This window comes from Sminthopsis crassicaudata, chromosome 1 (genome assembly GCF_048593235.1).
Source record: "Sminthopsis crassicaudata isolate SCR6 chromosome 1, ASM4859323v1, whole genome shotgun sequence".
Classification (NCBI taxonomy): domain Eukaryota; kingdom Metazoa; phylum Chordata; class Mammalia; order Dasyuromorphia; family Dasyuridae; genus Sminthopsis; species Sminthopsis crassicaudata.
This window is the reverse complement of record NC_133617.1, coordinates 57,243,459-57,266,753: the sequence shown is the minus strand read 5'-3', so window position 1 is coordinate 57,266,753 and position 23,295 is coordinate 57,243,459. Positions and strand designations below refer to the sequence as shown.

Below are 23,295 nucleotides of genomic sequence, written 5' to 3'. Positions count from 1 at the left end.
ACAGGAGGCCTTTATGGTTTTCAAGGTATGTATGTGCATTATCATTTTTGGTTTAATAGAAAAATCTACAATAGCAACTATATTATTTCCATTTCACAGGTTGATGATTTGAGGCACAGAGAGTATAATAGCCCCAACTGTGGTTATGTTAAAACCAGGATTTAAAACTCAGGTCTTGCTCAATTCCTAATACAGGGCTCCTATTCTTTTTGTGTCCTGGACTCCTCAGTTAGTCTGGTAAAGTCCATAGACCCCTTCTCAAAATAATGCTTAATTTTAGGTACATAAACTGTGGAGAGAATTACAAAGGAAACAAATTCTACTGAAACAGTTATCAATTTTTTGAAAAAAGTTCATAGATCCTTCTCAGATTAAGAACCTGGGCATTTACATGCTGCCTCTCCAAATGTGGAAAGGTAATGAATTATGATGGATATTTGCACTTTTTGATCCATGAAGACTTCAATTAATTAACCAAGATACTGTGGAGCTAAGCAGAAAAAAATGCAATCAAGGTCCAACAATGCATGAGCACAGAAAGCTAGAGCAACCTTAAGGACCCAGTACCTTACTCTCTCTCCTCCCTCTAACAGGGAGGTAATGAAAGCACAATTAAGTTGGGGTTGGGGGGAGAAAAGAGAGATGGGAACTTCTACACTACAGGCACTTTGTTGGTAGTCTTTTGCTGAAAACAGGTAAATACAATGTAAATTAAAAGACTGCTAAAATGAAACGACTCTGAGAAACTGAACCACCAGAAGTGATCTCAGAGAACAGATCATGAAACATACTTCTCCCTTCTGCTGGAAGAGTAAAGGGCCTTAAGACAGAATGTGACACATCGACAGAAGTCATTTTATTAGTTATTTTTAACAGTATTGTTACAAGGGAATTTTAATTATGAAAGATAGAATAAATGCCACAAAGAGAGTGGGCTGATAATGCCCAGAAATGGCAGTAATATAAAACCATTCTCTCAACTTTTGATCCTTCACCTTCACTGCCAGGGGGGCTAACTAGTTATAGGATTTCAGGGCTAGAAGTTGTTCACTCTACATCAATCAATCCATTTTATGGGCAGGAATAGTCTCAGTCCCAGTACCGGAGACCTAGTCAGAATTAAAGTTCTAGCACATAAACTCAGAGTTGGAAACCACCTAAAAGATCCTTTACTTTAACCCCTTGCTGACCAAGAATCTCCTCTCTCCCATCTCTACCAGTCAGCTGGGTTCTACTTGAAGCTGGGCTCTCACATGAAGAACTCATTTTGTTTTTGAACAACTAGAGAAGTGATGTTTTCTTTACACTGAGTCAAGCTCTGTTTCTCTCCACATTACTGACTACACAACTGGTCCAGATGGTTCTTTTAGCTATGCCTTGGATTCTGCACTTTTATCATCCATTTGTGCCTCTAAATAATTGTAGAGGCTCCTTCCCAGTCCAAGTTTAAATGGCTTGCTCAGTGTCCCCTGCCTAGCACAATCCTTAAAAGCAATTCCTTATAGAGAACAAGGACTTTGGCCCATTGCAAGCCTTGAGCAGGTGTAAGGGTGAGTTTGTAAAGAGTTAATGAAGGGGGGCAGCTAGGTGGTGCAGTGGATAGAGCACCAGTCCTGAATTCAGGAGGACCCGAGTTCAAATCTGGTCTCAGACATTTAATACTTCCTAGCTGTGTGACCCTGGGCAAGTCACTTAACCCCAGCCTCAGAAAAAAAGGAAAAAAAAAAAAAAAAAAAAAAAAAAGAATTAATGAATCATATGGCTGTTCTCATACTTACAAATATGACCATAATGACAAAGGCAGCCAGGTAGGAAGTTCTTGCCATCCACATGCTGACAAAGCGATAGTGCTCCCCAGATACAACATTGCGCAGGAAACCTATGGAAAATAAGAAGAGTTAGAAGAGGTAATTCCAGGCTGGCCAGACTCAAACCAGGGAAAAGTGATAATAGCCTTTTCTCTTATTTTAAGGTATGCAAAGGGTAACAAACATTTCATAGTTATATTACACAATTAGGGAAGTTGATCAAGGACCAAGGACCTCTTGACCAAAGTAGATAACTTATTAGTAGATAAATTCTAGGGAAACTGATGCCCAGAGTCCTCCTGACTGTAAGTAAGCTCACTAGGTCACTGCCTCTTATCCCCAAGAGTTGAGGCTCAAGAAGGGGAAAGTGTCTGTGGTCACATCAAAAGTGAGTTAGAGAGCTAAAAACTTTTTAGAACTCAGGCTCAGCCCCAGGATGTGTCCAGTATACCAAAACCAGGGAACAACACTGATGTCTTCATCTAGTAACTAAGCTACTGGTTTTTAGATAATCATAGCTCATATATCCAAAATGATTCATAGTTTATGAAATAACCTTCACAGTACAATCTTTTGAGGCAGGTACAGTAAATGTGTTTCCATTGTACAGATTAATAAGGTGAAGCTTATTTGCTCAGTTTCACAGATCTGAGGACAAAGCCTGCTCCTCTTTCAAAGCTCCCAAACCAAAGATCTTCCCATCAACAACACTGGAGTTCTTGGGCTACAGTATAGTCTACACACATGCACGCTCCTACAAGCTCTGTCTACCCCCGCCCCTGCCCCAAGTCACCCAGGTTTCTCAGTTTCTTGGCTGAGGACTGACCCTTGTTCTCTTCATTTTCTGCTAGGGCTTTCACACTGGACATCAAAACATCATCATAACCCAAGAATTCATCCAGGAGCAAACGGCTAAATCGGTCTCCAAAGCACTGATCCCTTGTAGGATCTAGATTAGAAGAAAAGGAGAAATGTCTGTTAGTTGAAAATCCAGGTCAGTTTAGAGCCAATGTTCCTGTGGTCGCTTCCCATCAGACCTGCTTTCATGGTGGTTTGCCATACCCCCCTTCCCCCTTCCACCACACTGTCACAATTCCAAGGGAGGAAAGGGCACAGGTCACAAGCCACATTACACAGAGGAGATAGACAGTGACTTAAGATACCTGTGTCACTAAGGAGACTGCTCAGCCTTGGAGAGGTTAGAGAACCTTTGAAAGCTGGCAGACCGAGTCAGAGCTTAGACCAGCGCTCCTGCCAGCACACAAGAGCTCAGCTTCACTCACACACTTCTGAACACTGGGCCCTGCCTTTCCTTCATCCTACTGGCTATTCCAAAGTAAAGTGTCTTATGCTATATATCCAGAGGATCAAGTCCAGAAGAAAGCAACTGCCGTGCTTCTGGAGTCTGCACAGTGGGATTCAGCTCTAACTTCTAGCTCAACTGAACCAGCCTGCAGAGGAATAAGAATGGCAAGAACCTTAGCCCACAACTATTACAGAAATTCCCAGTTGGCTGAATGCAGTTAAATATAGAAGAATTCTAACACTTCTCAGACTCAAAAACTAGCAAGAGCTCAGAACACAGTGGGGCAGCAATTAGACTTCTCTACAATCGGCTCATTTTGGGAGCACTGAAAGCTTATAGGTCTCCAGTATAAACTGTCCCTGAGATTTTGAGAGTGTGAAACATTCAACAGCCCAAGAAAGCAACAGCAGGACCAGACCAGACCTTTCTTCCACAAGTGTGCAGAGCCCAATCCTAACAACAAATTTAAGGTCAGGAAGTAATACAGAAAAATGAACAAACAAAAAAATCCCTGCATGGACCAATGCAGAACGCAGTGAACAAAATCAAGAAGACAATTTATACAATGACAACAAAACAGTAGAGACAAAACAACCTCAAAAGACTTACGGACTCTTATCAGAGTAATCACTAACCACAATTTCAGAGAACCATTGATGAAACATTTTCCCTATCTTTTGACAGAGGTGAAAGATACAGAAAGCAGAAGACATATTTGTACTAAGTATATGTATATGTACAGACATGTCTTTTATCATCTGTAAGCCTCAATTTCCTCATCTATTAAGAGAGGGAAATAATCCTTGCATTGCCTGCCTCCCAAGATTATTGTAAGAAAGGAATTGTGTAAACCTCATAGAGCTAAGCAATTTCCAAAAAATATAGTTCAATATGGCTTTCTGCTATACATGTGTATTTTAGAACCCAAGTTATATCTGCCTAGTGTATCAGGAATCTACTGCATCTGCACAAAGCAGATGCTATTTTCCATGAAACTACTAGCACAAAGCAGATCCTTCTTTCATGAAAAGACAAAATCAGTCTATAAGCAGCCAACCATCTAATCTAATCCAGATCTAAAAATGTGCCTGACAAGTGATCATCCCAGAGCCTTTGCCTAGCTTTCAAGAGGAGAAATCCACCATCTCCTTCAGCAGACCATTCTTGGACAGCTCTAATTATTAAGAAGTTTTCCCTATTATCAAATGGAAATGTGTCTCTTTGAAATTCAACCCACGTACTACTCCTAGATCTAGTTTTCTAGAAAGAACTTCAGCCAAGCAGAGTTATGGTTTTAGCAGAGAGAGAAAAGTTTGAACAGCCCCAAGAGATGCTTACTTTTGTGTGATCCTTTATCACTGATATTTAATCATTTCTGATACACAGTTATAATTCTTTTAATCTTCTCTGAATAACCCTCTCAAGGCCTCAGCAGCAGCTCTTACAAATCTTCCCTTAAAGTCTTTGGCCATCCTTATCCTTGAAATACCTGAAGACAGCTTTAGTGTATGTGCTAACTCTTTTCTTGGGCAGACTATGAGATTATTGCTTCCCCATGACCTGGACAATAAGCCTTTCTTAGTACAGCCCAAGATTAGCTTTCTTTTCTTTCCTTTTTTTTTTTTTTAAAAGCTCTGTCCTTTAATCTCTATGTGCTTTTATTTATTTAAAAAAATTTTTATAATTATAAATTTTTTTTGATAGTATATATGCTTGAGTAATTTTTTAAAATAACATTATCCCTTGTATTCATTTTCCCAAATTTTCCCCTCCCTCCCTCTACTCCCTCCCCTAGATGACAGGCAGTCCCATACATTTTACATGTGTTACAGTATAACCTAGATACAATATATGTGTGTAAATCCAATTTTCTTGTTGTATTAGATTCCAAAGGTGTAAGTAACCTGGGTAGATAGACAGTAGTGCTAACAATTTACATTCACTTCCCAGTATTCCTTCTCTGGGTGTAGTTGTTTCTGTCTATCATTGATCAACTGGATCTTCTTTATGTTAAAGATAAGATTAGCTTTCTTGATTGTAATAACAGTACTGACTCATATTGAAGATGCAGTCCATTTAAAATCCTCTTTTATTGTACTTATTGCCCTCCCCACCACACTCAGCTTGTCTTCATTAATTTAATTTCTGAAGTTCATATTTTCTTCAGAATCTCATTTCTGAGAGCTTTCTATCCTTCCTGGCCTAAGATCCTACCTATCCTTTTGCTGAGTCCTGTAATCTGGTCTCCCAAAATCTAAATTGCTCATCAGACTGTATCGGCCTGTCTTACCCTTCTTTCCCAAATTTTAAGATGGAACTTCTTCCCAAGGTGCCCACTATTTTCACTTCTACAACCAGATTCTCCTTGTTAATGAGAATTAGGTACAGAATAAAAATTTCCCATTGATTGCTCTTGAATGATGAAATTATCATTAAAGCAAGTCAAGCAGACTATGAGCTGCCCTACTTTAAGCAGCTAGAGCACTCTATAACAGACAATTCATCATTTATTTTTTCATCAGCCTCACTCTCTATTCCAGTCATCCAAATCCAGTGGCAAGACAAAAGTCGGATGACTGGCATGGCCCAGAATGCAGTGGATTATCTTGGTGACTTCAATGTCTAATCAAGTTCTAAGTGCTCCATGGTGCTAACTTCAGTCATCTTCATGGCCACTGAAATAAAGTGTTTCTATTCATCCATTCCAGGGGAAGTCTTCACATGCTTGAGTAGATGTCCCCCCTAACTCACTGACAGTTAAACACTAACTCACCTTCAACCTAGTTTAGCCCATCTGCAGAGACAATTTAATGGAGTATAGATGCTGCACATAGCTTCTTGGAGCCACAGGTGAAAGTGAGTGGCCATGTGGATACCAAAAGTGGATGAAAATCCTTAAAAAGGGCTCTGTAATCCCTCATTCAAAGATGTTGGTCCCTCCTTGAACAGTCTATACATTTCATAGCATATATAGCTAAAATCCCCATAATTATCAAGCTTCTGTACCAAGCTTTATGAGCATTCAATATTTCCTCTTCCTGTGTAGGTAGTCTGGAATACATTCCAATTATAATAAAGAGATATTAACTAATGCCACGGCATAGCACTGAAACAATTGGTTAAGTGAGAAAACATTTGGGGGTAATAGAAAGAATGGATGGCATTTTTGAAGGTAAAATAAAGCACCCACAACAAGTGTTTGGAAATAATTTTAACTATGAGAAACCAAAGATGCACAGAACCACTAGCTAGGTGGCTGCTCCCAAGCCTGCTGAGTAGATTTCAAAGTGTGAGGTTTCCACTCTTTATGTTCTTTCCAGAAGAACAATCAGGCTGCTCTTTGTTTCAGTTATTCCAAAAAGTACTTTGCACAAACCATAACAAATCCTTAGGGTTTATCCTAGGTGCTTAACAATTTCTTTTCATTCCCTTATTTATTCATCCTCATCTTCATGAGGTGGAACAAGGTATTGCAGAGACTTATGCTTAAGGTATAAATAAAATGTCAAGTTATGAATAAAGTTTTTGAAGAAATAGCTATCAATAACTGCTTCAAAAATTATCCAAATGCTTTGAAAATTATGTACAACCAAATCAAGTTAATTCATTAACCTGGAAAAGATACTTAAAAAAAAAAATCATAAAATTAAATGTTGCTGAGGCTAGAGAAAATAAACCCTGGGGGCAGGAGCCTGAGTAATTATTTATTTTTTTGGCTGAAGGGTTACTAAATAGAGAACAAGTTGGGTTTTTTTTGTTTGTTTTTTTGTTTTTTTAATGCTAAGCCTAGCTCTTAGGCCAGTATATTTACCATTAGGTGAAAAGCATGTCAAATTAGCTTAGGTGAAATTAAGTTGTAAAAATTCCATTTGGTCCCTGGGAGTGGTCTGTGACAGTCTTAGGGAAAGATGGATGGAGCAAGATGGGTCCTATTCTCCTAAAATCATTACATTTTGTCTATTATCTGTCAAAGAAAGCAACAGCAAATCAGCTGCATACTCTTATCACATAATAGGAGTGAGAGAAAGATACAAAAACACAAAACAAAACCCAGAATTGAGAGGACCAAGAAATAGCATGGACTTTTACCACTGGAATTGGTCTCAGCAATTATCTTGTCTAATTCTTAATGCTCCTCCTCTACAAAATACCTAATAAATTGTTTCCCATCTTCTGCCTGAAGGCATCCAATAAAGGAGAAAGATCATTCCACTTTGGGACAGCTATTAGGAAGCTTATCCTTACGTCAAACTGAAACTTGATTCCTTGTAACCTCTCATTACAGTTCCTAGCTTTGCCCTCTAGGGTCCCATGGGAAAATTGAATTCTTCCTCCACAAGTCAACCCTTCAAATATCTGATGACATCTTCTTTGTCTTAAATCTCCTCTTTTCTTAATGCGTTCTGCAAAAATTGAGCCAAAGGATTTTGAGATTATGAATCTAAATAAGGAGGTAACCAGGAGTGTGCAAAGCCCATTCTCTTTAGTATTCTCTTTTAGATTCTGAGCTGTGATCCCAAAGGTCTAGATCTTTCTCTATTGGCACTGACCTAATTTCTCCATGCAGTATAGCAGATGGTCTTTGTGAGTAGCATTGAGCAAAACAATCCACATGTGCTTGACTAGGTAGAACTTGTGGCCATATCCACAGCACAAGGGAGTGCAAGAGCCAAAACGTTGGAGCTCAAAGTGTTGGTCTGGAGTCAGAAAGGCCTAGGGAACCAGCTATCTATGGGGCCCTAAGCAAACCCAATCTCTGAACCTCCGAGAACCATGGGGCCTACTCTTCCAAGTATATTGAAGCTCCAGTGAGAACAAAAGCCTTATATATTAGTGATTATCACTGCTGTTATTATTGAGGTCTGTTATTAAGGAATCGTGATTTTTGAGGGTCTAAGTTTTTCTCCCACTGATGCAGATGGTAACTATCCATGGCTTGGTATACAGGGCTGCTATGATTTAAAAAAAAAATTTTTTTTTAATTTCCACCTTTAAATTGTACATGAAAGTTAACTTGGTCTTCCTCCAAACTTTCCATTTCTACTGGATTCTCCACCACTACTCTGATCAAAGCAGTCAAACTCATTCTTGACTCTTCATTCTCTCTCATCCCTTTATGCCATTTGCTGCTATGTACTGTTCTTCCACACTACTTTGTCTATGGGGCTTCTTCCTAATCTTATATATTCTCTCCAAGTTCAGGTCCTCACCTCCTCTCAGATATATTGCAACAGCCTTAATTGTTCTCCCTGCCTCCAGTGTCTTCCCCTGCAAATCTGTCCTCCAGTTTTCAAATAAAGATTATAATATAGCATACTGTAACAAAGGCCTGATCAGATCACATCACATCCCCACGTACCCCACCATCACCTAAAAAAAACAAAAACTCCTCCTCTTGCCAAGCCAAAATACAAGATTCTTAGTTTGGTCTTTAAGGCCCATCTATATATCTCCCTTTCCCAGTCTCATTTCATATCACTCCCTGAAACTTGGTAGTCCAAATGGCCCCCTAGCTGTACCATAAACTTAACATTCCATCTCATGCCTTTGCACATAGCTGAGTTCCCTGACTGAAATGCATTTTTTCATTACCTTTTTCATTACCTTTTCTGCCTTGAATGCATTCACAGACAGTTCAGGTACCTCTTAATAGCAAAGGCCCTTTATGATATTTCCACCTGAGAGATATCATGAGGAGGGAGTAGAGTAGATTGTAGTCTATGGTGGGCATCTCATCAAAAACGGAAAATTCAAAACCTGAAGGAATACAGGCTGGATCTACAGCCCAACAGCACACATGCTTTCTGGATCATAAATAAAACCAGAGGCAAGGGCAAATACACAAGATTGTTTCAGACAGCTCAGGATTCCCTGGCCTTTTGGGGAATCTGAAAATAGAATATGAGCAAGGGAGGCCTCTTTAAACTCCAAAAGGTTGGTTTATGATCAGACTGTTGGCATTATAACTTCTGAGAACACTGGAAATTGAGGAAAAGGTGTTTGAATATAGATAGATGAGTGGTGTCAGTGAATATAGATAGATGACTTGGAAAACCACAAATTAACATTACTGATAATGTACCATGTTTTAAAAAAATTTTGTTAAACATTTTCCAATTACATTTTAATCTAGTTTGGACTAGGTGATTGATATGTCTTATTGAGACCAACTTAAACTTGAACAAGAATTCCCTCATATTAATAATTTTATGGAGGTTTAATGTTTGCAAAGCACTTTACATACAGCTCACGATGTAATCCTTCTTACAACTATGAGGAAAACAAGACTCAGAGATATTAAGTGACAGGTGCAGAGTAACACAGCTCTCAAGGATCCAAGATGGGATTCAAATCTTCAGCACTCTATGCACTCTAACATGCTCCTTTACAATATCCTCAAGTCATCTAGTCCCTACTTCAATTAAGTGCAACTATATAGAACTTGCGGTCTGACCCCCTGAAGTACTCTAATCCTTTTTGATTGAGAAAAGAACTGAACTGCTCAATTCCACAAACAGAGAATTTTATCTTAATCTTCTGAAAATGGGCTGGTGAAGATGTTCTAGGAAGGCTCCAATGAGAGGTCAACTTACCTAGTGTCACCACCATGACTGGGATGCTGAGGCGCTGCCGAGTGCTCTGAGACAATCGTAAAAACCCATACTCCAGGGAATACTCCACTATGTACTCTTCTTGGGGCCATACTAAAAGGAACAAGGAAAAGAAGTATGAGCATTCTAGATGGAAAAGATAAAATTACAGTTTCCTAAGACATCCCCTCCCCACCACAACAGCTTAAAAAAAGTTAAAGTAATACAACAAGAAACAAGACCATAGAGATTAGAGCTGAAAGGTGCCTTATGTATCTCATCCAAGCCTTTACTTTCCAGAGGCTCAGAAGGGATTATAATTAGTAAAAGCAGAGCTAGAACTTGAATCCAAAAGAAAAGATTCCCACTGTTACCACTATTTAACATAGTGCTAGAAATGCTAGCTGTAGCAATAAAACAAGAAAGAGAAATTGAGGGAATAAGTATAAGCAAAATGGAAATGAAATTATTGTTTTTTGCAGATGATATGATTTATTTAGAAATTCTAAAATAATTAACCAATAATTAATTGAAGCAATAAATTCAGCAAAATTGCTGGATATAAAATAAATCCACACAAATAATTAACATTTCTGTAAGTCAATAACGAAACCCATCAGAAAAAAGCTAGAAAGAGAAATTGCATTCATAATAACTACAGCCTTTTAATTGTTTTGATCTTTTTTCTTAAAAACAAAACAAAACAACAAAAACATCAAAAAACCACCCACAAACCACAAACTAATTACAGAAACTACAAAATACTTGGGAATGTATTTTTCAATATGTACTCTGGAACTTCATGAATCCAACTAAAAAACACTGCAGAAATAAAGATAAACCTGAAAAATCAGAGAAACACCGGCTACTCATGGGTAGGTTGAGCTACTGTAACAAAAATGACAATACTACCTAAATGAATTTAGCATTCAATTACATCAATTAAACTACCAAAGACATTTTATAGAGCTAGAAAAACAAAACAAAACAAAATTCATGTGGAAGAACAAAAACTGAAGAAACTCAAAAGAGTAATAATGAAAAAAAAAAAAAAAAAAAAAAAGTGAGAGGGCGATTATCAGCACCAGATCTCAAATTATACTATAAATTATACTAGTTTTTAAACAATTTGGTGCTGATTAAAAAAGAGAGTTCAATCGCAGAAAGAGATTAGGTTCACAACACATGGAAGCAAACATAGTAAAAGCACTGCAAGACCTCAAGTTATAGGGAGATAGAATCACTGTTTGACAAAAACTGTTAGGATCAACCAAGCCTCTAGTCACATACACCAAGATAAACTCCAAATGGATGCATGATATATAAAAGATCTTTCTTAAATAAATTGGAGGAACAAGGAAGAAACCATCTTTCAGATCTATGGATAGAAGAGTTAATGATTAAACAAATGAGAAGATCCCACAAGAAAAAGTGGACAATTTTGATTGAACAATGTTCTAAATGACTAATAATTTCTCAAATTTAAAGCAACTTTGAGATTGGATCCACCTATCAATCAGACTAAGAAAAATGACAAAAGGGAAAAAATAAGAGTTTAAGAGGCTGTGAGAAAACAAGCATACTAGGGACATTATTAATTTGAAATGAAGTTCAGAAGATCATTTTAAATTATAATCCAGAGATCCTATAACTTAAGACCACACTGCAAATTACTCAAAGAAAGAAGAAAAGGATTTATATATATAAAAGTATCTATAGCAGTTCTTTTAATAGTACCTAAAATTGGAAACTAAGGAGAACAGCTAGCTAAACAAGTAATGGCAGATGGATCCAAGAGTATTAGTGTGTCTTAAGAAATAAGAAAAATGGATCATTTCTGAGAAAACCGGGAAGACATTATAAACCGATACATAAGGAGATGAACATAATTAGAACAATGTGTATAATATAGAGAAAAAAATCCAAAAACTTTTTATAAAGACTTATAAACTTTTCATGACTTTATGAGAATCCCAAGTCTAGAAGATGATGAAATATGCCGCTTAATTTTTGCCAGAGAGAAGTTGAACTTAAAACTCACAGATACACATATTTTTATGTGGAATTTTGTTTATCTGGTCCATTCCCGTTTATAATAAAGATTTTATTTTTCAGTTGTTGTGGCTAAATTAGGCGGAAAGAGCAGTGGGAAGGGCAGATTAAGAAAAGCAAAACAATACTTGAACCCAATTCTGAATTCAGTGCTTTATTCATTAAGGTATATTAGCTCTCAACATCGAAGGGTACCTGGACAAGATTTCTTGTATCTTTACTCCTAGAAGTTTTCTGGACATTATTCCTTTTATAGACCTCTTGTAGTCATTAATCCTATTTTATATATGTATACAATCTGAGTCTCCAAGATCAAAGTTCTGCTCAGAATAACTGTAAATGTCTATGCATAGACTGCAGGCTTGGTAGCACCCAGAGATTGTCTCTTCTACCCAACAAATTTAAATGGGGAGCCAGATATCATATGCCTATAACTCCTACTGTTAGAGAGGCAAAGACATGAGTTCTCTTGAGCTTGGGAATTCTGAGTGACAATGGCTAAGCTGATAGGTTGTCAGCACTCAGTTCAATATTAATATGGTGAGTCCCAGGAGCTCATCATACCACAAGGGTTTTTCTAGGGAGGAAGGTCTCAAATCAAACTAATCAAAATTCTCAAGCTAATAAGAATGGGATTGGACCCATCTACTTCCAACCTGAGAAGGATGATATCCTATCTCAGTGAGGAAAAGGTTTGGAAGCCAAGCCAACAAATAGTATTTGAATATAAAAAGAATACGTTTATGCCATAAGAAATAACAAAAAAAATGGGGGAAAAAAAAAAAAAAAAAAAAAAACCATGATCAGACTTAGATGAACTAATGTAAAATGAAGGAAACAGAATGAGAATAGCATAAACAATGACTACAATGATATAAATAAATGTGAAGCAACAATAAAAGACAGATGAACTCAGATTAAAGGGAAGAATCAATACTGACTCCAAAAGACAAGATGGAAAACAATTACATTCTCTTCTCTTGGCAGACAGAAGTGGGGGATTTGCAGGTGTTGAATGCTGTATACACCGTTAAGGCTTTTACTACAGTGGGAGGTTTTGTTTAATTGTTTTTCTTAAGATGGAGAGGGGGGAAAGAAATGTCAGGAAATATCTGTGGCATCAAAAAAGCAACCACCTAAAAAACCAAGAGTTATCAATAAAACTTTAAACTTTAAATAGCCATTATTAGAAGCCTAGAGAGGGGATGAGATCTGTTTGTGGTCAAAGTGTCAGAAGTGCAGCTGGACCCAAACCCCCCATTTCTAGCCTTTTTATTAAGGGATACAAAAGGCATTGTAGCTTTGAGATGGACTCTTTCTGAGTGTTTTGCTTTTGTGATTTTCAGTTTGTTATACAGCAAGGTCATTTGTTTCACAAGAGCCCATTTATTCTTCTTTTTTCAGCAACTAAGCCTGAAGTAAGGAGGCTGTGCTTTGCCACAGAAAGAGGGAAAGAAATATGTCTAGTCAACAAGAGGCAAACAAATATACACTTGAAAAATGAAGATATGAGGGGAAAAGGAAGTGAAGACAGGACTTAAAAGGATGTCTGTCTGTTTCCTACTCACAAAAGTCTCAATTCATCACTGGCATAATAGAGGTTAAGCACACTTCTCCATTTACAATGAAAAAATATATATAGGAAAACTAGAAAAGCATTGAAAAAGATATAATGTGTTCAAATAAATAGATTTTCCTAAACTGATCTGATTCCCGCCCCAATGTTAAGACATTTCTACAAACAAGTTTGTTGCTCAGTCATTTTCCAGCTATGTTCAATTCTTCATGACCTCATTAGGGCAGACTTTATATAAAAGTTGCAGTCTTGCGAGGTAAGCAATGTAAGGATCATCAACCCAATTTTACACATAAAGAAACTGAAGTTCAGAGTGGCCAAGGTTATTTTCTCAAGGTCATAATATGACTCACAAGCATTGGAGGCGAAAACCAAACCAATCCAGCTCCCCCACTCCCCACTTCAAGGGCAATACCTGTTCTAATAAGAACTCACAAATAATTGTAATACAGATCAGAACATGGTAAGTGCACAAAAGAGATGTGAAGCAAATTCAACATAACAGGAAAGACAAATTTCCAATGTGGGGATAGTGGTGATCTTGAGCTAGCAACATTGTTGTGAAATCAAAGATGAAGAGCTTAACCTAACTTGTTCCTCAGTGTTGAAACCAGGCAGGCAAGGTAGCAGATACAAAATAGTTCCCTGAATTTGGAACTGTGCCCAAAGTGCTACAAAACTGTTCATACTTTTGATCCAGCAGTATTCCTACAGGGCTTATCCCAAAAAGATCATAAAAAAGGAAAAGGGGATTCCTGTGTGCAAAAATGTAGCAATTCTTTTTGTAGTGGCAAGAACTAGAAATTGAGTGGATGCCCATCAACTGGAGAATGGCTAAATAAGTTATAGGATATAATGTTATAGAAAATTATTGTTCTATAAGAAATGGTTTCAAAAAAGTCTGGACTTACATGAACTGATGCTAAGTGAAGTGAGTAGAACCAGAAAATTATACACAGTAATAGCAAGATTATGTAATGATAATCATGATAGACTTACTTAGCTCTTCTCAGCTATAGTGATCCAACTCAATTCCAATTGGCTTAAAGAAGGCCATCAGCATCCAGAGAGAAAACTATTGACTGACTGTGGATTAAAGCATACTATTTTCATCTTTTTGTTTGTTTTTTTGTTGTTTGCTTTTTTTTTTTTTTTTTGTGATTTTTCCCTTTTGTTCTGATTTTTCTTTTATGACATGACTAATAAGGAAATGAAGTACTGTACATATGTACAACCCATATTACATTGCTTGTTCTTTTGGAGAGGGGAGACGTAAGGCAAAGAAGGACAAAAAATTTTGAACACAAAATCTAAGAAAAATGAATGTTGAAAACTATCTTTACATGTATTTGGAAAAATAAAATACTATTGAGGGAAAAGAAACATGTGGATAGCAGTGGTGTCAGTCCTTTCTTTATGGTTACTATTAGTGCTTTATTCGTTTTTTAATAGTAAAAAACCCCACAAACCCACTAATAATAGCAACAGCAGTCTTTAATGTTGGCAATGTACATCCATAGGTGTTACCTTACATGTGCCTTACAACCACTTTGTAAAGTGGCAACTATTGATATTATCCCCGTTTTACTAATGGGGCAGTTAAAGCTTTAAAAGATCCCATGACCTTTGTGTGTCTCAGTCACAGTTTAAACAAAGAGTCTTCCAAGTCCAGAAGTACTTTAGCCTCTGGGAGCAGGAACCTCCTGCAGCCCTCACAGAGGAGTCTGGGTACAGTGAGGTAATACTCAGTATTAAAATTATAAGTATATCCTGCTACTAGGAGGTAAGCTCCATGAATCTAAACTTCATAGAACTTTTGTTGTACTGTTTTGTAGGGAACAGTTTATGAAATTCCAGTTTATAAGGCATAGTAAGTTACTTTCTGAACTCCCATCCACCTTGTTGTGGGACAAACCATGAAATAGGTTTTGTAAGCCAGAAGAAAAGAGGATTCTGTGGATCCTGACAAGTTAGCTTGCTCTCTGAAACCTTGCAGGAAATGGTACTGCTTTCTTTCCCCCTTCAAAACCAGTCACTTTCTATCAGCCTACTTAGAGCTGTGGATGGCTACAACCAGGCTCTTTCTTGAGTCAGCATGATGTATTAATACTTGCTTTTAGGAAATAAGGAATATATAGTTAGGCCTGGAGGGTACCTTAAAGTTTTCTTGTCAAATTCCTATATTTTATAGATAAGGAAATGGAAGTACAGAGACTTAAAAGTAATTTGCTCAAAGGTCACTGATATGATTAAAACAAACAAACAAAAAAACCCACAATGATTTGAATGTAATCCTCAGCCATCTTGGAGGACTCCGGGTACAGTGAGTAAGTCTGCTAATGCTGATATGAAATTCACGCTCAATATCTAATCAAATGCCAAGTCTTGTCTAGTCTATCTTAATAATATCTTTTAAGTGATATTCTCCCCACAGCTATTACACTAACTCAGGCCTAGCATAATCTCTTTCTGAGACATATATAATAGCTTGATTGATCTCTCTGCTTCTAGTCTCTGACCTCTTTAATCCCATCTCCTCCTCACCCCCCAATTCAATTTTATCTTATTTTCAGTTCTTCACTTTCTTCCTCTCAGCAAAATTAAGTAAAATATATACCTAACTATTTCCAAAGGACTATCAAACTGTGCATACCCTTAAATCCAGCAGTGTCAGCACTAGCTCTTTTCCCCAAGGAAATCATCCAGGAGGGAAAAGGATCCACATGTGCAAAAATATTTGTAGCAGCCTTTTTGTAGTGCCAAGAAACTGGAAACTCAGTGGATGCCCATCAGTTGGGGAATGGCTGACTAAATTATGGTACATGAATGTAGTGGAATATTACCATTCTATGAAAAAGGACAAATTCGAAAAATCTGGGAAGATTTACATGAGTAAAGTATGCAGAATCAGGAAAATATTGTATACAGCAACAAGACTGTGTGATGGTCAACTATGATAGACTTAGTTCTCTTCAATTCAAGGATCCAAGGCAATTCCAATACATTTCGGATGGAATACACTATCCACATTCAGTGAGAGAACTACAAAGACTAAATGTGAATCAACTATTATTTTCACTTCACTACTATTTTTTTTTCCTTCTGGTTTCCCCCTTTTGTTCTGATTTTTCTATCAACACGAGTCATATGGAAATATATTAAAAAAAAAAAAAAAATTTATTTACATAACCCAGAAAAAAAAAAAAAAACACAAATTTCTGTACTATCCTTTCTCCCCCCAAAAAAAGACAATGAAGATATGGTTCAGATTGCATTCCCCATCCATCTTTCTGAAGTGAAGAGCATGTTTGCTCAAGAGTTCTCTAGTGTAATCCATCTCTCAGGGATGGAAATATCTCTGCCACAGTCATCATCTTCCCAAGTCACAGATGCTCAAAAACTTTCAGAGCCTCTCTCTAATTAAAACAAACCAGACATCAACTCCTTAGCCTGATGTCTTCTCTGTAAAGTCTCTTGCCTCCCTTGCTTGTATTAGTTCTTTCTTCACTTCTCTTTCTATTATGCTTATGATGTTATATTTTTAATACTATTTAAGTTCCTTGGGGACAGACTGATTCAATTTTATTTCTAAATTCCCAGTGTCTCATACAAAACATGTGTTTACTAAATTTGCTGAATTGAACCTGTTGAATATTTCAACAAGAAAAACCAGTGGAAGTTCTCCTCCTACCTAAACAAAACAAAACAAAACATAAAAACAAAGCAACTTAAGGAAAAGTTCTACTTGCACTGGGTTTTGAAAAAGACAGTGAAGAACCCTCCAGAACCTAGACTATAAGCATTAAGAGGATGCTTAGAACATACAAAAAGCTAGAAAAAGCTGTAGCCTACTGAAATTTCAAGAGTTAAGAAGGTCCAAAAAAGAAACTGAACTCTAAGGAACCATGGAACCCCGAATATGTGAGCTGAAAGAATCCTCAGAACAAAAGCAATAGCACACTAAAGCTGGGGGAGTGAGCCTGCTTCAAACTGACATTTAACTAGTCAAATCACTTCCCTTCTCAGAAATTCATTTTCCTCATTTTCAAACTACTTATAGCTATCATCCCTCATCCCATAGGGATGTGATGACAATGAAGAGGTCCAGAATGATGGTTCTGGGAAGAGCAGTTGGACAGAAAGAATGAATTGATCCCTCAGGCAAGCAAGGAGAAGACCAGTGATCTGTTTAGCTCCAGGTCCCATCCTCTGGGGAGGTGGTCCAGCCTGAATTCCAAGTTATGTTAAACTCCTGAAACCCTCTTTCGGGTATGTAGGGGTCTTGCCATGCCCTCAGAAATTCCAATTATATCTCCAAGGTTAAATTTTCCCTATAAAATCTACATATGGACCATCTCATGGCTGTTGCCTTCCTTTGGGTTAGTCCACCACAGCACTTTGCCCAGTGCTGTTTTTCCCCTTTCTCTTCCCCCATACCGTGTGGTCTCTCCCCTAACACCACTATACTTCCCAACCCCATTTCTTCTCCTTACAGCTAACTCTTCTGGGTTACCAAATCCCTTTCACCTGTCAGCTAAGAGACATGCCTCTTCTTCATCCCGACCCACCACTCTTCAAAAGACCAACCCCAACTTTTGGTGCCTACCATCATCTGGTGACTATATCACCCACATTAACCATGCTTCTCCTGAGTGAGCTGCTGGAGCTGCATGTATGACAGATGACAATAACAATCTCACCCTCATCACCCTCAGTCCAACAATAAAGACAGCTTCCATATACTGAAGGTCTGTAGTGTTGATATGGTCAGGATAGCAATACCTAGTTCAAAATAAACATGTAACAAATTCACAGTGGCCATTCTCTTTGACAAAAGGTAGATATATTTAGGGAAAGAAGTTACAGACAAAATGAATAGATTAGAAATGAAAGGAATACAATAGACAACAGGAATGGTAAAAATGAAATAAGAGTTGGGAGAGCAGATAGTCAGACTAAGGAAAAAGCCAAGTTCTCCAGGGGAGAACTTAAAAGTTACCCATGAAAAAGAAAGAAAATAATCCACAAGGTGGGAGAAAGTCATTGGCTGGTTAGAGTAAGGAGAATGGTGCCATTAGAAGGAAGGAACTATGAAGGAAAGAAAGAGAGTACCTCATAGTAGGCTTAGTCCTGAAGAAAACTTAGCAAAGACTTTTATCATAAGCAGATCTTTTATAGGGGAAATTTACTCTTAAGTGTTTCTCAAGGAGACCAGAGCAATACAGGCGGGAACTCAGATGGAGGAGTCAGGAGCCAGATGTAGTAGACCCTGTCTAAATCCTGCCTAAAGATATGCTAATCAATATCTCCAAACATAGTAGAAAGATATGGGAGAGGTTGGGAGATAGATGATGGGGGTTGCTAAAGAGTTTCTTCCTAGATAGCCTGGGAATTATCTGAAAATAGAGCTCCTTGCTACCATGATTCTTCTCCTGATGGAGCACAACCCTGCTGTAACTTTCAAGAGTTACTGAGAAATTCACTAACCTGTGGCTAATCTAGTGATGACTCTAAGATGATCAACAGGAAACAGGATGCTGAACTGATAACCTGGTTGGATAAGTCACCTCCAACCTCAGATGTTAGAGCTAGAATGAAGCTTAGAAAACACAAGTGCCTTATTGAAAAGTCCTTGCTTAATTAAAGAAAATACATGAGACACAAGCCAACAATGGATAGAACGGTGACCTAGGAAAAGGCAAAAGCAAAAGAATTGTTAATTCTATTGTATGGAATACAATACATAACTCTATTTTATCTTTAAAACAGGTAGGTAGTATAGGCGATAATTATAGTTTCCTTTAATCATCCTCACTCAGCTAGGTGGCTGAGTGGACAGAGCACAGGACTTGGGGGTCAGAGAAGACCAGAGATTAAATCCTGCCTTACACAATTACTTGATGAGGTGGGCATATAGAGTTGCTCAGGTGCAGGGTGAGCAACTCATTTTACATTTAAGTACTTCAGTTTCCTTATCTGTAAAAAATAAATAATTCTAGCACTTCATAGAGGTATTATGGGGTCAAATGAGATAACATTTATAAAGCACTTGATAAACCAGAATCTATATAAAAGCCTCAAGTGAGCCAGTGATTTGATCATAGTCACAAAGCAGGTAGGAATCTCCTTTAGGAACTTTGCCTCCTCTTCTACAAAATGAGGGGGTCTAAAAAGCATAAGACTGGAAGGCTCTCTTTTTAATATAATCAAAAGAATGTCTGAAAGCAAAGCTAACATTCAGAATGAAGATTTCTGGATAAAAGCAAGGAAGCACACCCCCTTTTATTTGGGATCATACCCTTACAGTTGGAAGAAACTTCTGAGAGCATGGTAGTCCAACCAAAACTTCATTCTGCAAAGGAGAAAACCATGTGCAAGGGCAATTATGGGACTTATCTGAGATCTTAGAGAGCCAGGGCTTGAATTCAAGTATCATGAGTCCAAATTCAGCTCACACAGTTCTAGAAAAGTTTGTTAGAACAATAAGATAACAAAACAAAATTGAAAAACCTTGACACAGAAAAAACAAAATTATCCCTGTCTGCAGATGACATCATGTACTCCTTAAAAATGCCAGGGAATCCGCAAAGAAACTGAGATGATTAATAACTTCATAGAGCAGTTGGATACAAATGCATAAAATCACCATCATTTCTGTACAACACTAACAAAAATCAGGAATAATAAGAAAAATCTCGTTCAAAACGTTTAAAAATGTAGAAAATATCTAAGACTATCAAGATACTTGTAAGATGTATATAAACACAACTAAAGAACATTTCTTCTTTTTTCTTTTTTTGCTGAGACTATTGGGGTTAAGTGACTTGCCCAGAGTCACACAGCTAGGAAGTGTTCAAGGTCAAATTTGAACTCAGGTCTTCCTGACTTCAGGGCTGGTGATCTATCCACTGAATCATCTAACTTCCCTTTAAAAACATTTCTTAAAAAGATAAAAGGAAAACAAATATGCAGGGAGCCATTCAGTAATTATACTTAGGCCATCCCAATATAATAAAAATGATGCTACTACCTAAATTAACTTGCAGGATCAGGGTCAGTGTTACTACTATATCAAAGCTGTAGGTAACAAATAAAATTCATTCGGAGGAACAAAAAAAAAAAAATCCAGAACTTCAAAGTAAATTGTAAGAACCATGAGAAAAAATTACAAGCTAAAGGTGTATAGTGTAATTATTAAACTTCAAAATATATTATAAAACAGTTATTAAAATTATTTGGTTTTTGTTTTTTAAAAATAGATCAGCTGATTAGACTAGATATAGCAATAAACAGAAGCAACTGAGAGCAATAAACCCTTTACTTGTCCAATAAACCCAATAATTATTGAGGGAAAGAGTATCTTTTTGACAAAAACTGCTGGGAAAACAAAAAAGCAATGCCTTACAGTACGTACCAAAATAAAAATTTTTAAAAAAGGACATAATTGGAAAAATAAAAAATAAAAAGGAGCAGCTAGGTGGCACATAGGCTCCAGAGTCTGGAGGACTTGAGTTCAAATCTGCCCTCATTTACTAGTTTTGTGATACTGAGCAAGTCACTTAACCTCAGTTGCCTAAAATAATAATAATAATCGGAGAAAAAAATTCAAAGAAAACAAAAGGACCTTTAACAGATTAGCAAGGGAATTTTTTTAAACTCTGATTTTATTTTGACATCTGCATTTCCTCCCTTTCTCTCCCCTAGTTGAGAAAGCAAGAAAAACAAAACAAAAAGCCCTTACTAAGATTTATAATCTGATCTGGCTGATTTCAGAAAAGCCTGGAAAGATTTACATGAACTGATGCTGAGTAAAATGAGCAAAACCAACAGAACATTACACTGTAATAGCAAGATTATGTGATGATCAATTAGGACAGACTTGGCTCTTCTCAGCAATACAGTGATCCAAGATAATTCCAATAGACTTAGAGAATTCCATCTGCATTTAGAGGAACAATAGAGACTTTTTTCTTTTTCTCGAGATTTTCCCTTTTTTGGCATGAATTATGCACATGTATTACCTATATCAGATTGCTTGCTATTTCAGGGAGGGAGGGAGAAATCATGCAACACAAAATCTTAAGATGTGATTGCTGAAAGCTATCTTTGCATGTATTTGGCAAAATGGAATACTATTGAGAAATAAAAACAAAAAAACCAACCCAAAGATATATCATCATGCAAAACAAATTCCTACATTGGCCATGTCTCCCAAAAAGTCTCAATTGTTACTTTAACAGGAAAATTATAAAAAGAACATAGGATAAAATTGAAAAGTGTCTGACTTAAAGAAGAGAAAAAAATACTTGGCATCCACTATCACTGATAAAAATCTTATATCAGAGGTATAGAGGGAATTTACATAAATATTTAATGCCAAGAGCCATTCCTCAATAATAAGTGATCAATGAACAATTCCCCAAAGAATTTCAAGCTATAATAACTGCCTTAAAAGCACTAATAGTAAGTGAAATACAAAACAATTCTTAGGTTTCCCCTAACATCCTACAAACTAATAACCCCTCTGGATAGCAGTTTAAAATTATGCATAAAAAGTGATTATCCTATCTATACTTTTTGAACCAGCTATCCCACTTCTGGAGACATACCCCAAGTTAAAAAAAGAGAAAAATATAGATTAAATGCAAACTAAAACAATTACATTAACATTCTTTGTAATAGGTAAGAATTAGAAACAAAGTGGGTGCCACCAATTGGGAGAATGGCTGAAAAAGCGATGACATATGAATATGATAGAATATTACTATAAAGAAATAAGGAATATATGAGGAATTAACAAAGTAAAACAAGCAGAAATAAAAGGATATACATAGGATTTACATAAGAAACCAATTCTAGTGAAATGCAATGATGTTAAAAAAAAAAAAAAAAAAAAAAAAAAAGTTCTGATTTAAGATTTCCTGTCCTAAGTGACCTATAGTAAGAGATTCTTCTTCTTCAGGGAAGAATTCTGAAATCTTGTCAATTATGTGACTAGAAGGACCCTCCAGCAGCTGCTTTTTTCCTATTACATCACACTAACTTTTTTTTTTGAATTAATTTTATAATTATAAATTTTTTTGACAGTATATATGCATGAGTAATTTTTTTGTATTAAAATTTCCAAATTTTCCCCTCCCTCTCTCTACTCCCTCCGCTAGATGACAGGCAATCCCATACATTTTACAAGTGTTACAGTATAACCTAGATACAATATATGTACATCACACTAACTTTTAAATAACTAGGCCCTAAATATGTGTTTTTTAATTTAAACCAAAACAACTGAGAACAATCCGATAAAAAATTACATCAAATTGCACTTATAGGCCTCAGGACACAATGAATCCCTTAATTTCTTCTCTCCCTAAACAGATGCCCAGGGAGATAGCCACATGATTGGTTAAGCATTTGTTTGACATGCTTATCACCCATATTTTGACTTCACTCAGAAAGGGTTAAGGGAATGAGTGAAAGATAAACAGATGAAAGGAAAGCTGAGGTGAGAAGAAAAGGGGGAAAGTTAGTGAAGAGAGAAAGAACAGGGTACCAAAAGAAGTTGTCTTTACCTGCTCTGGCTAGCATCTCAAATTCCGACACAGTCTCGATCAGAGGCTGCATACCTTTAGTCGTCGCCTCAGTGAAGGAAAGCTCCTGGCTCTGATTCTTGGCCATCTGGGTCAATGCTTCAGGGTTGCTCACCCGGGAAGGCTTCAGGAATACCTTTGGTTCAATGTCCAGCTCAAACTGTTTTAAAAAAAGCAGCAGCGGCAGCAAAAGAGTTAGCAAAGACTTGCAAATTAATAATACAATCCTGGGAAGGATGTAGTCCACCCTTACAAATGAGGATAGTTAGAGTCTGAGAAGAGAAATGGCCTGTGATGATGGTGAGGATAATACCAAGATTCAAACCTCAGCCAACTAACTCCAAAGCCACAGTTTTTTTGTTTTTGTTTTCAAACT

General features: G+C 37.0%; 1 protein-coding gene across 1 annotated transcript in view; it reads right to left on the bottom strand.

Moving 5' to 3' along the window:
* Window positions 1-23,295, bottom strand: part of TMEM259 (transmembrane protein 259) — a 55,058-nt gene that overhangs the window by 5,277 nt on the left and 26,486 nt on the right. Inside the window, exons 3-6 of the mRNA XM_074305264.1 lie at window positions 22,956-23,079; window positions 9,708-9,818; window positions 2,635-2,757; window positions 1,779-1,879 (exon numbers count right to left, since the gene is read on the bottom strand). Of these exons, the coding sequence (XP_074161365.1) occupies window positions 1,779-1,879; window positions 2,635-2,757; window positions 9,708-9,818; window positions 22,956-23,079 (459 nt within the window). The remainder of the gene's footprint in view (window positions 1-1,778; window positions 1,880-2,634; window positions 2,758-9,707; window positions 9,819-22,955; window positions 23,080-23,295) is intronic.